General features: G+C 40.7%; 1 protein-coding gene and 1 long non-coding RNA gene across 3 annotated transcripts in view; both read left to right on the plus strand.

The window, feature by feature from the left end:
* Positions 1–6,670, plus strand: part of LOC121031536 (uncharacterized) — a 386,595-nt gene extending 379,925 nt beyond the window's left edge. For both annotated transcript variants that reach the window (XR_005790763.1, XR_005790765.1), the window contains exon 2: positions 4,990–6,670. This is a non-coding gene — a long non-coding RNA (uncharacterized LOC121031536). The remainder of the gene's footprint in view (positions 1–4,989) is intronic.
* Positions 6,671–9,735: 3,065 nt separating this feature from the next.
* Positions 9,736–15,069, plus strand: part of DKK2 (dickkopf Wnt signaling pathway inhibitor 2) — a 102,577-nt gene continuing 97,243 nt past the window's right edge. The window contains exon 1 of the mRNA XM_040476737.1: positions 9,736–10,202. Coding sequence (XP_040332671.1) covers positions 9,981–10,202 — 222 coding nt within the window. The 5' untranslated portion in view covers positions 9,736–9,980. The remainder of the gene's footprint in view (positions 10,203–15,069) is intronic.

Consider the following 15,069-nt stretch of genomic DNA (forward strand, 5'->3'; position numbering starts at 1 on the left):
TTATTGGAAATTGTTCTTTGGCTTGCTTGTAGTGATGTTATACCAGTCCTTATTCTCTTTCTTTCACATATTAAGTTTACACAGGATTGGGCCAAAATCTTTTTTTATTGCCCATTTTTAAGTTTAATAAGGTTTTCTTGTTGTTAGAGAGAGGGTTGGGCCAGAATAATTTTTCTAGCTACGTTACCCTAGCACTCCCCTTGTACTGTGTTTATAAAGTGATTTTTTAAATGCCCTTATATTGTTGATATCTACTTCCTCCTTTTGCTCATTTTTATCTACACTTTTTCTTCTTGTCCCAATTGTTCCTGACCTACTCAATTTGGATTCTATTTCCCTAGGTTTTCTTCATTGAGGAACTTTGTTTTTTGACTTAGAGCCTGCAGAACCCATTCTCTCCTAGTTATGTCTACTGCTTTCAGATTGGCTGTGTTCTATCAAATGAGGACTTGAGAAAGACTTGAGCGTTCTCTTCTTGAGAGCCTCAGGTTTTTCCGTCAACATCATTTTTCATAGAAACTAATATATGGGCCTTATAATCACTGGTGATTTTCATCACTCACCTTATTGCCTTGTTTTACTCTAGATGTTATCTGTGGGGTTTGTTGTTATTGTGGTTGTGGTTATGTTTGTTGGTTTGTTTTTGGTTTTGTTTTCCCAGTGTCTTTTTTCTGGTTTTGTATAGCAGGCATTTAAAAACGATGCCATCATGTGTTCCCAGACTCTACCTTCAAACTTTTACCAATAGACTTTTTGAATAACACTAATCCCTTTGTGTTGGGGCTGCTTTATTTGATGTTTATTGCAAGCAGTAAAACATGGGACAAAGTCAAGACAGAGTGAATAAGGAGGGAAGCAGCTTGTTGAAGTAGTTTTTTAAAGAGCTGGGGGGGGCGAGGGAGGGGGAAGATGCAAACATTGTTATGGGAGTGGGCAGTCACAGAAGCTAAAGGAAGGTAAGAACTGAGGTCTTTGGATTTTGTTGCCTTAAAAAAAATGTTTATTTATTTATCTTGAGAGAGACAGCAGGGGAGGGGCAGAGGGAGAGGTGAGAGAGAATTCCAAGAAGGTTTTGTGCTGTCTGCACAGAGCGCTACGCAGACTCAAACTCACAAACTGTGAGATCATGACCTGAGCGGAAACCAAGAGTCCGAGACTTAACTGACTGAGCCACCCAGGTGCCCTGTTGCTGTTTTGTTGGTTTTTCGTTTTTTGTTTTCAAGTAACCAGAGACAGTTTGAAAATAAAGTGGTCGTAAGATTAAATGGTATGGTTCATTTCCAATGCATTCTGCACATTCGTTAGGCCGTTTGCAACCTGGTTTATCTGCCTTTGTTTCTGAGTGGTCGGGAAGAGTTTTTACAGTAGATTTGGTGCCATATGGGCAAACTGCACTGATCTTGATAAAGAAAGATGGTTCCTTGTGTGTACTTGGGTAAGGGAAATCTTACTAACTTCTAAATTGTTTTTAAAATCCTTACAATCTAGGATTCAGAAGTATTACAGCATCTTCATGGGGAGAGTAGACCTGTTGTCAGGTCTCTCCAATTCAAAAACACTGGTATAGGAAAGGTCTTTAAATACTTCTTTCCAGAAAAATTATTTTGTAATAATCTCTAGTTCTTCATCTTTCTTACTATTGATAAATGTGCATTACTGCCCTCTGCTGCATGAACTTGGACCTCTCCTAGTCTTGCAGACTAATGATAATTTTGCAAGATCATGGATTTGTTTTAAAGCCCATTTCTAAAAGTTGGCAGGAATTCTTATTTTGTCAGAGAATAATATCATGATGGGTTGCAAGTTTTATCCCCCATTTGTATGGATTTACTTAGAGGCATTACTTAGAGCGGTTTCCTTAGAGGCATTTTAATATTAAATGGACACTGAAAAAGAAAAGCAGATGATCATGTCTGCTATATTCAGAAAGTGCTTTACAAATGAATGGCAGATAGTGTACAAATTAACTTATAATTAACAGTCTTAGACTGAATCTACACTTGGTTAAAGAGAATGAAAATTGGTGGATTTTAACAAGCATAACTTTTGATCAGAACTTACAATTGTGGGCTTTTTAAATGAATCACCTCCTAGAATTATGCAAACATATAGAAAGGAAAATCACATAATTACATGAACTTGAAAGTAATACTTAGGAAGTTATAATTGTATCTTGGCTTTTCACATTAGAAAAGGTCCCAGTTTGCATATCTCTGGCCCAGTGCTAGCTCCAGTGTTAAGTGGCAGAAAGACATGCATTCAATATTGTAGAACAAAACGACAGTTTTCAAAATTTGATTAATTCTATTACATGCTAAGAGTATATTTATACAATACATTTTGATACCTAAAAGGCCAATGGATAAAATACTTGAGGATTTCATTTTCTTATTAGTTAAAATATAATATTGGTATTGGGGAACAAGGCTAACCCACTTTTAGAACATGGAAACGGTTGTTATGTTCTAGATCTTATTTGATCTTAGGTACATAAAATCTGCACATATATTCTTGAAACTAACAACAAAAATAGCATCTTATGGATTTTGGAAAGAACAACAACAAAAACTGAACTAAATCTGAGTTTATTCTAACTCAGATTTCTTTATAACTTAAAAACTAAATGGTCAAAGTGCATGTACATATATTAAAAAAATGATTTCATGAGCAGTTTCAATGAAATTAGATATTCCCCCTGCTTCCACATATTTAGCACTGCCTTGAATTAATTAAACGTACTGCGATTCCAACTGACTATTAATTTACTGAATAAATGGAACAAATCAAATTAAATAAATGGACAAATTAAGTTAGTAACAGAACAACTTGCTGATTGCTAGATCGATCTATTTTTGATTCCCGCTTCCTTTTTCTTTGATCTACAATGATTTCATTTTTGTATCATATACTCCTGTATTTTATTATTTCCATCTTTCATTAACGAGGTGCTGTTTTGAAATGTAAAAATGACCTTATCTTCTTGGCAAATAGCTTGTATTCATTTTCAGGGCCCCAGTGGAATCTCAACAATCATATTCAAACTCAGTCAGCTGGGTCCATAGTTAGCCATAAGTCACACACAGAAGAAAGGTGAGAAAGTTAATATCATTAACACAGGCCAGAGGTAAAATGTAACAGGAAAAATTTGAGTAACATTTTTAAGTGGATGTATGACACATCTCCCACCTTAAGTTTAGGAACTCTGGTGGACTTCCAGAAATGTTACTCCTTCCCCAAATATTTTAATATGCACTATGTCTATAAATCCATCTGTTAGGGACTGAATTCTGTTTCCCCCCCAAATTTACATGTTGAAATCCTAGCCCCCAGTACCTCAGAATGTAACTGCATTTGGAGATAAGGCCTTTATAAAGGCCATTAAGTTAAAATGAGATCTTTAGGGTAGACCCTCATCCAGTCTGACTTATGTCTTTATAAGAAGAGGAAATTTGGACAAAGACATAAAGGGACAGACAAGTGAGGACACAGAGAGGCGTTAGCCACCTGCCAGCCAAAAAGAGTGGCCTCAGAAGAAACCAAACCTACCCCCATGTTGATCTTGGAATTCTTGCCTCCAGAACTGTGAGAAAATAAAATCTGTTGTTTAAGCCATTCAGTCTGTGCCATTTTGTTATAGCCACAGACTAGCCATAGACATAAGACACCATCTAAATTGATAGCAGAGAGCCTTTTTTGTTTCTCTGCTAAATGATCACTGAGTTTCCAAGAGGCTCTACTACATTGGATGAAGCTGCAGTATATATACTCGTCTACTTACATTATTGATGTTATTTGTAGCCATTTACCAAGCTCACCTCCTTCAGCGGAGTCAGCATTGAGTTCTGCTGCAATGAGGAAATTTTCTCCTTTTTTAGGTGTTCTCTACATCGCTGCCGTAACTGGGCTTTCTGTCTAAAATGAGAGCCCGATGTGCTGCAAGTTACTCTTTGCTCAGTGATTATTTTAATATTGTATATTGTTTTAAAGGCATGAACTAAGGAATCCGAATAAGAGGTAATACATATAATGCATGTAAAGTACTTAACAAGCCGGCATATAGTAAGAATTTTAATATATTTTGCTTGTTATTATTTTTTATTACTACTGTATATTTCAAGCCATTTACCTATAAAATTCCTTCAGTTGATTGTAGTTTAATATCTTGACTTTTCATACCTCGAATTGTTTTTGAGCATTGCAGCCTATTCCTACTCTATCAAAAGGTAGGATCTATTATAAAATGATCATTCAAAAATAGACCAAACACAATTTACATTTCCTATTACCGAGCCTAGTGATGCTTGAAACAGATTTTAAATTGCCACTTGGGAACCTATTTCCTTATTTTTTGCAAACAGTTTTCACATTATTTTTCAATCTGTGCCACAATTTATTTTATAGTTAATGTTTTTCCATGGTCATTAGTCATAGGTTCAGATAACTACCAGGAGGAAACATATTGTCCCATGACTGGATTAGCTACCCTGCCCTTCCATTTTTTAATACTCTCTACTTCAAGTGACCAAATCATTTCTGACTGGATAAATTGCCAGATTTTCAATAGTTTCCCCATTTGAGTAATGTTTGTTTTGGAAATAATCTGTAATAATAACAGGGTAGAAATCAATCTATCTTGTTCTTGGCAGGTTGAGGGCTCATAGAATATTTTGCCTAACTCACTGTGGATTCCAAATCTTAGCAGTTAACAGTTGATTAAAACCAACCAATCAACTAACACATCTCTCCCCTAAATAAAAACAATAACAAAAGCAGGCATTTAAAAAGTCATCTTTCTGGATCCCTGTCCTATCAAAAATACAGCAGCTTTAACTTCCTTGTGGGACTTCTCTAGAACCCTGAAGACCTAAGGAATATAGTTTGGAACCCACTGGTCCAGATTACTGAGAAGTTGTTTGTTTTCTTGCTCATCAAGATGAGATTCCTTGCAATGAACCTCTCTTAAGAATTAAACATGTTTCTCTTTCACAGCCAAGTGTAGTAGTTTCCCAAGAAGAATCTTGAAAACAGCCTGCCAGAATTCAGCAGTGGGAGTATGTGGACCACCAAGAAGGATCTGCAGTGTATGGAACCAGCAGAAATTGTGCATCACAAAGGGAAAGGCTTGGTGTTAAACATTTGGAGAATGTTTCCAATTTCAGCTTCACCTAAGGTCACTTACATGCACAAGAATCAGTAGAATTTTGTCCACTTGAGTTTCTGACTATAATATTTGCACACTTTTTATTAGTTGGGTTCAGGTGCTAGGAGAGGGATCTGTTCAATAATTCTCTTTCATCTGAGTAGCAGATAAAGTATTGAGAAGACGATTAGTAGGTCAAAGATCAAAAAAAAAAAAAAAGTCATTAGCTAAGCAATTGATTGATCCACTGTGAAATCCCTGAAATCATTTCATTTGTGCATGTTTGTGTCAAGTATAGCTAAGTGCCTCAAAAGTGACTGATGAGGCTTTTTCTCATTAGTAGGTCCTGTTGTTCATCAGATCAAGGTAGAAAAGAGTTAATAGCTGAAAATTACAGCAGGGATCAAATAGGAGATACAAATTTTTCATATCTGGTTGGAAATGAGCCCTACACACACAAAAATGTTCACAATACCAGTGCTAACTTACGTTTACTGAAGATTATTTAAAATGCAATTAACAGCAACACATGATACTCTTATTTCTTAGGCAGAGTGAGAAGCATGAAATGCTCATGTGATAAGATCCAAAATGTGAGCGTACTACTAGAATAGACAGCCAAGTAGCCTTGTTTACTATGGAGAGAGGAAACCCATATAACCATATTTTCCAAGTCTTTTAACATCCAACAGGAGGAAGGTCTGTCATGTCCATCCTGTGTGGACGAGAGGATTTAGGGTCCTGTGGGGCCTACTAAAATGTAATCTCCCTTCCCAATTTGCCATAATACCATATTTTGGTTCTTAGTAACTAAAATGACCACGACTAGTGTCATTGTAGGACTGTTTTCTCCATGTACACTCTAAAAGTGTACATGTAACTTATGAAGAGAGAAAAGGCTGGAGGACATATCTATTTTTTTTTTCTTTCCACAGCCACATGAATTCAATCCAGTTCAGAAGTTCCAGATACCCTATGAGAGACTGAAATTGGCAGAATTCAGCAGCAGATGAGAACAGAGGAAGGCTCATAGCAGCAACTCCTGAGAGGGGCGAGAGGCAGATTTCAGTGAGGCAAGGCCTTGACAGTGGACCATAAGCCTCTCCATAGCCAAGGCACTGTCTTAGGCACCTTTGTCTTCTCAAGACCTTAAGCTCAATAAATACGCAGTGAATGCATGAGCAACTGCTAAACAGACTTATGTAGGAAGTGGTTGCCATTGCGGGGAGAGAGATAATGGGATAGAAAACACGAAAAAGGCAATTATGTGTATGCACTTAGCTCACCGTGGGGCTAAGTAGTCAGAAGGAAACCAGGATCCAGAAACAACTAGTGAGATGGTTATTTTTCAACGGAACCAAAATGACTTGAGGAGCAGAGAGAGAAGGGAAAATACGGCCAAAGGAGAAAGTGCTCAGGCACTTTCTTCTAAGAAAACCCTATCCTTACTTCTGTACAGTATTGCCTTTCTATATTTACTCCCTAATGATGTTATTGCAAAATGCATTAAAAAATCCATTTTTCCAAGTAGACTATGAAGCTTGTATCTTCATGCTTATGAAAACACACATGAGAAAACACATGTGTGGTAATGACATTAGTCCAAAGGATTATGTTTATTTGCAGTTAGTTGATTTTGTGTATGTATATCTACTTGTCTATGTGTGGGTTATGTGTGTCTGTTCTACAATTTAAAGAGAGCACTTGGATCATGAATACAATTAGTTTTTACCTCCTGTAAAAACTCCTCCTCCTCCTGTTTAGCCTAAGGTGTAATTGTGTATATTTAAGCATTTGATTCCATAGTGTGATTTAGTTTCATGTATATGGGGAAGTGTTAGTGCACCTAAATGTAAACTTTGATTTTTAATTTTGATTTGCAAAAATTTCCTTTTGGAGTGTGTAGGGTGTCATGTAAACCCCTGAGATAACCTCTATCATGATACCCAGAGAAGAGGGGTTTCTTGAGAGTACATAAGTTGAGCTTCACATCATTTTGCTTTTCAGCAGATATATTGACAAGAGTTAGGAATGACCATGTGGGATCTTACTTTGGTTGGAAGTAAGGAAAGAGGGAACTGACAGGCAAAGTATCTTCAGATTTTCTCTTGATACATGTGTTCCCTCTTTAGCAGATGATGGATATTTGCAACCTTCAAATGGATGTAGAATGATTTCTTACCCATATCATTTAGCTCTCTTTTGTCTTTTCCATTGCTCCAGATCTTGAAAAATTCCCAACCAATAGCCTCCTAACTTAAATTTCTCAATTTCTCTAATATTTTCTAATTGGCATATCACAAAGAAGGCAAAAGATACACCTTCCTTAAGGTGTAAACACTGAATCCCAAGTACTCATTAATAGCATATCAATCAGTTTCCTTGCCCTTCACTAGTCCTGTAATGCGTCCTTTGTCCTTGCAAATACATTCCCAGGCATATTTTTAAAAAGTGGGAAAAAAATTGAATGTGAAAATCTCTACTCTAAGGAAGCACAAAGGCAATCCAGAGATAAAAGATTCCAGAGGTTTCCTCAGTTTTAATGACTCTTTGCTTGTGTTAAAAAAAAAAAAAAATCTGAAAACGAAGAATTCCACGCCAGACAGACTCACAGATCAGGGCAGAGAAACATGCAAGGCTGGTGCTGTCTGGGAGACCCCAGACATAAATTCCTACTTTAGAACTCGGCCCTTTTGTGGGGGAAAGGAAAGAGTCACTAACGTTCTCACTTAGCGACGTGTTGAACGCATACTCCTGTAGGCGCTGGTGTGCTTTAGGATCAGGAATCCTGTTAGGATCGGGTCCACAGATCAGATCTAGAGTGCAGTTCGGGAGATAAGCCTCCTTCTCTAGCTGTTAGCTGCCAAGCTGCGCTCACGGCCTCAATTTCTCTGCGCGCAGGCGTTAGAGCCTGAGAAGGACAAATACAACTCCCAAACAAGCCTTCTCATTGCAGTAGAAGCATTGGCGATTAACGGCCAAACCGCTCCAAACCCGAGCCCTGAGCTTGCCCGGGACGCCTTGTCTCCTGCAATACTTCCGCGCCTCGTCCGGCTGCTGCCACTGGCGCCCCCAAGCGCCGCGCGCTGGGCGCCCCAGTCACTCTTAAATCCTCCTAGACCTTCTCAGAAGCAAACCGGACCTAGGGAGCCTTGTGAGCTGGAAGGAAAGGCTTCCCATGGAATTCCCAGAAGCTAGGAGGCAGGAAGCTGAGGAAAGCAGAGCCTCAAAAGGCTCCCCTGCCTCCGTTCATTCCAGTTTGGGATTTCCTCTCTGCAAAGGGGGCAGTTGCCTGGCACGGTAAAGGTGCCCGGTAGAGCTGGGAGATTGAAACCCTCGCAGCGTACTCAGGGCACCCCATTCCTCCCAGCCCCAGAGACATAAACGTACGCTGCGTGTGTGGTGGGGTCCCAGGGTTAGGGGTGCAGAAGGCAGACACTAGAAAATCCCAAATTTCTCCTGGGCTTAAAGAATAGGAACATCTTTCCCCTTTCTCAGGTCGTTTTCTCCCCAATTCCAAAGCCCCCATCCATCTCAGTTGGGCACCCCTTGGCACACAGCATAGCGCAGCCTCACACACCGACTGGGAGGCAAAGACTAAAACCCAACTTGAGCATTCGAGCGTACACAGACCACAGCATTAACGCCCAGGTGCTCACTTCTCTAAATCTTCTGTAGGGCTTTCTAGTGCCCCAGTAGGAGTCAGGCATTGTAGGTGGGTGCTGGTGGTCCCCAAGGGCGGTGGAAACCTGCCCCTCTCCACTTCCACTTTTGTCCTCCGTCCGTCCCCAAAGGTCTTTCCACCGTCTGGAGCTGTGGTCAGGAATTAGGAGACCTCACGTTCCTCTGGGGCTGAATCCCATTTTCTCAATTGTTGTAGCGTGAAGAGGGGTGTGGGAGGGGGGCAAGGAGGAGAGGCAGGAGGGGGGGCCGCAGAAGCAGCAGCCGCATGGGGGAAGGAGAAGAGTGGGGCGGGAACGTGGGGGGTGAGAGAAACGATTTCACTCTTTGTCACTCTTGAATTGGGGGCGGAGGGAAAAAAAAAAACCCCACTGTGGGAAGCTATAAAAAGCAAAGGGGGCGGCGGTGAGAGAGCAAACGGAGAGAGGGAGACCGATCCGCGCGCGAGACCGCTCCCAGGGCATTGCTGCGTTCCTGGCAGCGGTAGGCTGCCGGGTGTGAACCGGGAAGCGACGCTTCGCGGCGACTGTGCCTGCGCGCGTGGGAGACCTCCGCTCGCCTCAGACCTCCAGGGTCACGTCTGGGGCGTTCTTGATCCCCCATTAGAGCGCCCGCTAACACTGTGTCCTGCAAAGGTGGAGGCTTAAAGCTTAAAGCGTAGTAAGGAAGGCAAAGAGGAGAAAAAAGCAACCGAGGCCGCGGGAGAAGGAGCTGGTGTGGACCTCCAGAGGGATTAAGAGGACGATTGGACCGCGGAGATCCGGGTCCAGAGGGATTAAGAGGACGATTGGACCGGCGGGACCACGGAGGTGCGGGGCAAGGAGCAACTGGAGCGGTGCGGTCTGTGGGGCTGGGTCTTCTTGCACCTCGGGTCACGCCTCCTTGGCGAGAGTGCTCCTCGCCTTTGATTGCTTCCAGTTACTGCAGAACTTCCTGCCCCGCTGGAGAAGCGGGTCTCGCTCTGGTCGCTCTCGCTCCTGGTCTGAAGCGTGAGACTGAGTTCACACGGTGCTGGGCCCCCCCAAGCCAAGTGGGGTTGGGGGAACAGAGCCTGCGATCCGCCTCTCCCCGAGTGAGGGGCCAGGTGTAGGGGTCCTCCCTCCTCTCTCATCCGCACCCCTCCCGGCTTTGCGCCTCCCCGGGGACCCCTCGCCAGGAAATGGCCGCGCTGATGCGGGGCAAGGACTCGTCCCGATGTCTGCTCCTACTGGCCGCGGTGCTGATGGTGGAGAGCTCACAGCTCGGCAGCTCGCGGGCCAAACTCAACTCCATCAAGTCCTCTCTGGGCGGGGAGACGCCTGCCCAGGCCGCCAATCGATCAGCGGGCACATACCAAGGACTGGCTTTCGGCGGCAGTAAGAAGGGCAAAAACCTGGGGCAGGTAGGAAAACACTCCAAATACACTCTACAGCAAGAGCGACAGGGACCAGCGCTCTTGAGCGCCTCGTTTGCCTTTGCACGCCTCAACCTTTCAAGTGCGTCCCCAGGTGTGGCGCGCACCACAGCTAGGGAGGGGTTCCCAGAACAGATCTTCGTGGGCAGGGGTGGCGGGTGGCTGCTGGTGCTGGAGGGTGTGGACCGGGCGGATTAGAGTTCTCTCATTTTTTCCTTTGGGACATGGGCATGGTCAAAATCCAGAGCGTATCGGTGGGGAATGGTCCTTCTCCAAATTTAACATGGCAATGCTGATGATAATGTTAATAGCAGCTAACACATAGCAACTATTACGTGTCAGGCACCGCTCTAAGCGTTTACATATATTTAATCTTCACAACCCTATGAGCTAGGCGCTGTTACTCCCCCCATTCTGCAAATGAAGAAATTGAGTTAAGGAGTGATTAAGCGATTTGCCCAAGGCACACAAGCTAGTGTTAAGTGGCAGAGTGGGATTCCAGTCTAAACAGTCTGGGGCCAGGTCCTGGTCTCTTAACCATTACATTTTACAATGTGGAGGGGGGGAGTTACCCTCTTTCAGGTTCTGCTTCCCTCCCAACCACTTTCTTCCTTCAAAGAAGTGAGGTCACAGAAAACTTCAGGACAATCCATTTCTCAATTCTCTAGCATTGTAAATAAATCATCCAGGAGGCAGCAAAATAATGAAGCGACATTGACAGCATCGCGTAACGCAGGCGACCAGGGTGCCTGCGACATAGCAAGGTACACGCCGGAGGCATTTTCGCAAGCGGAAACTTTTCGAGGGCGTTTGTCACATTGTCATACAGACACATTGACAGTCGCTTGCAAAGAGTTACGCAAATATTCACAAACAATAAAACTAGCGTGCACACTCAGGGCCCGCTGTGGCCAGCGCACAGCAGCCAGGAGAGGGGGCCTTGTGGGCACTGGGAACCACGACAGCTCCCCCTTTCTGCTCCTTTTGTAGCAAGCCAAAACCGAAAGCCAGTATGCCAAACAGCACACGCACCTCTCAGCACAACTGTCAACCCGTGAAAGCGGCTCATTGCCCCACAGATCCTGGGTTTCCTTGTTTCATCGGAGGACCTTGTTGCACCCGCTGTGCGAGCTCTTCGTGTCCTCCACTGCCCCTGGTCCTAGCGCAGGCGGCAGGGTGAAGTTGAGAGCAAGGGCCAGTCCTGGATGGACAATGAGGAAAAAGTTGGCCCGGGTTTGGCCCCCTACTGCCCTCTCACGGGGACAGTTTTGCTAGGTTTACAGTTCCAGAATGCTTCCTAGGCTTTGAAATGACAAACATTTCAGCTATCTTCTCAAAGGAATACAAAGTCTACAACCACAGGACTTTTTTTTTTTTTTTTTTAAGGGTCTCCAGGGAAATGAACTATACATATGCATGCATACTACATGCATAAATACTACATGCATACATGTCCTTTGCACATTCTCGCATGTCTTGTGCACATACCTCCACACTTATGTGACCATTGTCATTCCCTTTTACTCTTCCCTCTGAAACACCGAACACTTTCCATAGTAATGCACTTAACATTCCCTTAGATATCCATCATGAAAGGAGGCAAAGTTTAGAAGGAAACAAAGCTGTCAATCCAAATCATAAGACTTTTCTCTAATGCTCCTAACTTCGAATTCTGCCTTGTCAGTTGTTGAAGAGAGCTAGACTTTTAGTTCAGCCAAGGACAGAGGGGTGGACCCAATGATCTTTTGAGGTTCCTATCGATTTTAATCAATGTACATCCTGTGAGTTTCTGTAAAAGACTTTCTGTTTCCGTCACCACTGGGCCCCAACACTTGATGTTCCTGAATCAAATTATCAGTTATGTCAGAACTGTCATTAGCCATGGGTTTACATGGACTAAACTGAGGAGTGCAGCCCAGAATCTAGCTTATGCCTTATGTTTTGATATGCCTATTTTTCTCTGTGTCCAAATATCTGCTCCTTAAAGAGGTTGCAATTCTATGTGGATGTCTTCAAATGGAAAATTGATTTATTTTTATAAATGAGTTTAATTTTCTTCTTCTTTCTTTCTTTCTTTCTTTCTTTCTTTCTTTCTTTCTTTTTTCTTTCTTTCTAATACTCTCCATAACTTAGTGGTTCTGGGGAATAGATTTCATTATATTTACTTAACTGTAATACCATATCCTTAAAATTTGATGATGGGTTTGTGAGAAAATTGTAATTTATAAGAGATAGTGGTAACGTAAGATAAAACACAGTTGGATTGAAGTAAGATAGGTGGAAACTGAGAGGATTATCTTTTGTTATTTTCTGGCTTCTTACTTGTTTAGCGGGTTATCTAAAATGTATTCTATTATGAAGAAACAAATGGAAAAATCTATCTTCTTTGAAGTAGAAGAATTCTTTGAATATTTACAGGTCTCTTTACCTTCTTTAATCTACTAGTTAGGTGGTTTCTGAAATTCTTTGTACTCTCACTTTCAATAATAGAATGGAAGTTAGAAAGACTATTCAAACAGGAAGATGCCACATCTTTTTTTGGAGAAAAAAATGTCGAATTGAAGTGTAGCCAAGCTGAATTTTTATCCATCAGAATAGAAAAATATGATTGATTGATAAGATTGGGTGTTAAGTGCCAACTGATCAAACTAGCTAATTAGGTAGTGTCATTCTGAGGCCTGATAATTTGATTTTCTCCCCCTCCCCAATCTTGATGAATGATGCTGAAATGTATGTGTTTCAGAGGTACAGGAACAGGAAACTGTAGGATGCAAATTCAAGCAGGTATATCAGAAACTTAGTTTTTGGTCTTCTTTTCCTTAAGTGAAAATTGAATAATTTTTTTTTCTGATTTACTTTCAGAATATAGAATTAAAATAAAGATTTTATTGCCCTTGCAGAATAAATTAATGAAGGAATTTAATAATTCATTAATCTACAAAAGCGAAAATGAGAAAATAGGCCCGAAGCTTTTCTTGATTCGATGTAGACTGTTTTCGTATGAAGAAAACATTCTTATTTATAGGAATTATATTTATTCTATAGGTGAGATGGATTATTTGTAAATCATTCCTGGAAAAGATGCCTTTGAAGATCAGGAAAGATTAGGAGAGGTCAAAAAGAGAACATACTGTTCTCCAGAGGTGTTACGATTCTCATTTTTAGGTTTGCTTTCAAAGACAGTTATGAGCTATGATGGAAAATTACCTACAAAATTGAATATGGCAGTATTCAAGTGATTGATACAGAAGTAGCAAAAATGATTTTGTTGAATTTTTCACATTTATGTTTTAACTTGGCTTTCCATTTTCGTCTATTGCTTATGAGTTTTAAAAGATAGTGTATATGTATGTGGGATAAATTAACTTGTAGACTGTTACTAACGCATATACATGTCAAGATATTTCCCTTTCCAAAGAGATTATTGCAAATGTTCTAAGTTAAAAATAATTTTAAACAAAATCTTTTATATCATGTGGATACATATATTCTGAATAAGTACACCGTTGCTTGACATCACCTCTGGAGTTTGAAGTAATCAAGTTTTACAGGCCACTTTAAGAACAAATAAAACAACAAGCAATTTAAAAAATCAATTTACTTTTGTAATTCACTTTTTTTTTTTCCAAATGGAAAACCTTTGGATTTGTGCTTGTAATTGCTTCTTTTAGTCTTCTTTACTCCTTGCTTTGTCTCTTTGAGACAGATTAATTTGAATGCAATGCTATTGGATTTTGAAATATTTTTAGAGGTTATGAGTAGAAGAGTGGAAAATAAGTACATTTTAAATGTAAATAAGCTTCCTGGCATGTGTCTCTAAAAAGAAGCTGAAAACCGGTTTAACATAAATTCGATTCCGTGATTTTCTCATATAACTTGGACATTTGGGCAGGTTTGGATAACATTGTGCTGTGAAAAAAGAATGCTTGAAATACGTTGAAACAGAAGCTTGAGGGAGTCGGTTAGAGAGCCCTAATATTTGTGTATTGCATTTTCTTTAATAAAAAGTGCCACGGCTATTTGTATGTATGAATACTCAGGGAAGTGCTCATAGAAGTAAACTGTATATAAAATAGATACAATTTGCTGTAGGTGATCACTTCACTTTTTGAAATTACCCATGACTTTTTTTTTTTAACCCCAGCCCAACTTTCTCCTGCTAGAGAGTAAACATCTGCAATTTTTTCTGAACATCACCTGATGCTAAGTGCAATCAGGAAAGCAAGTCATTTTTAAAATTTAAACTTTCCAAAATAGAAAGGTTTTGAAACAATCGCAGTAAGGTTCATTTTCTTTCACTGTGAATAATAGAGAATTGATAGTCGATGCAAGTGGAAGGTGACCTCGTGAATAGCAAGAAAAGTATTTTAACGATAATCTAAGTAGGAGCATCCATCATTTTATTTTTGTGTTAGAGTAGAGAGAGCAAGGGACAAGGGTACTTAAACTCACTCCAGCTGTGACTTTGACCCTACCAGAGTCTTTTTTAGTACTCCCCTCCAATACAAACTCCTCCCAGGATGTTTCAAATCTTATAGTTTTTAAAGTAGAGAAAGCAATGTAATAGAAGGGTAACTGATGTATTCTGTTCTAGAAGAATGTTGCCGCTTCCTCTTCTTTTCCTTGCACATTTTAAATGGATATTAAAATAACTTGTTAAATTGTAGAAGTCTTTTATAATACTCAACATGTTTACCATTTTCGACCCACAATTTTCTAGCTGTTCATTCTTTGATATTGATGTAACATCAAAATGAATTACAATCTTTTTTCTGTCTGTGATTCCCTCACAGCCCTTTAAAGTCATTCTACTTCATTAGACCCCTGGTTACTTGTGCTCATCTATAAAAAGAAG

The sequence above is a fragment of the Herpailurus yagouaroundi genome, unplaced genomic scaffold (genome assembly GCF_014898765.1).
Source record: "Herpailurus yagouaroundi ecotype Mexico unplaced genomic scaffold, PumYag 28, whole genome shotgun sequence".
Classification (NCBI taxonomy): Eukaryota; Metazoa; Chordata; class Mammalia; order Carnivora; family Felidae; genus Herpailurus; species Herpailurus yagouaroundi.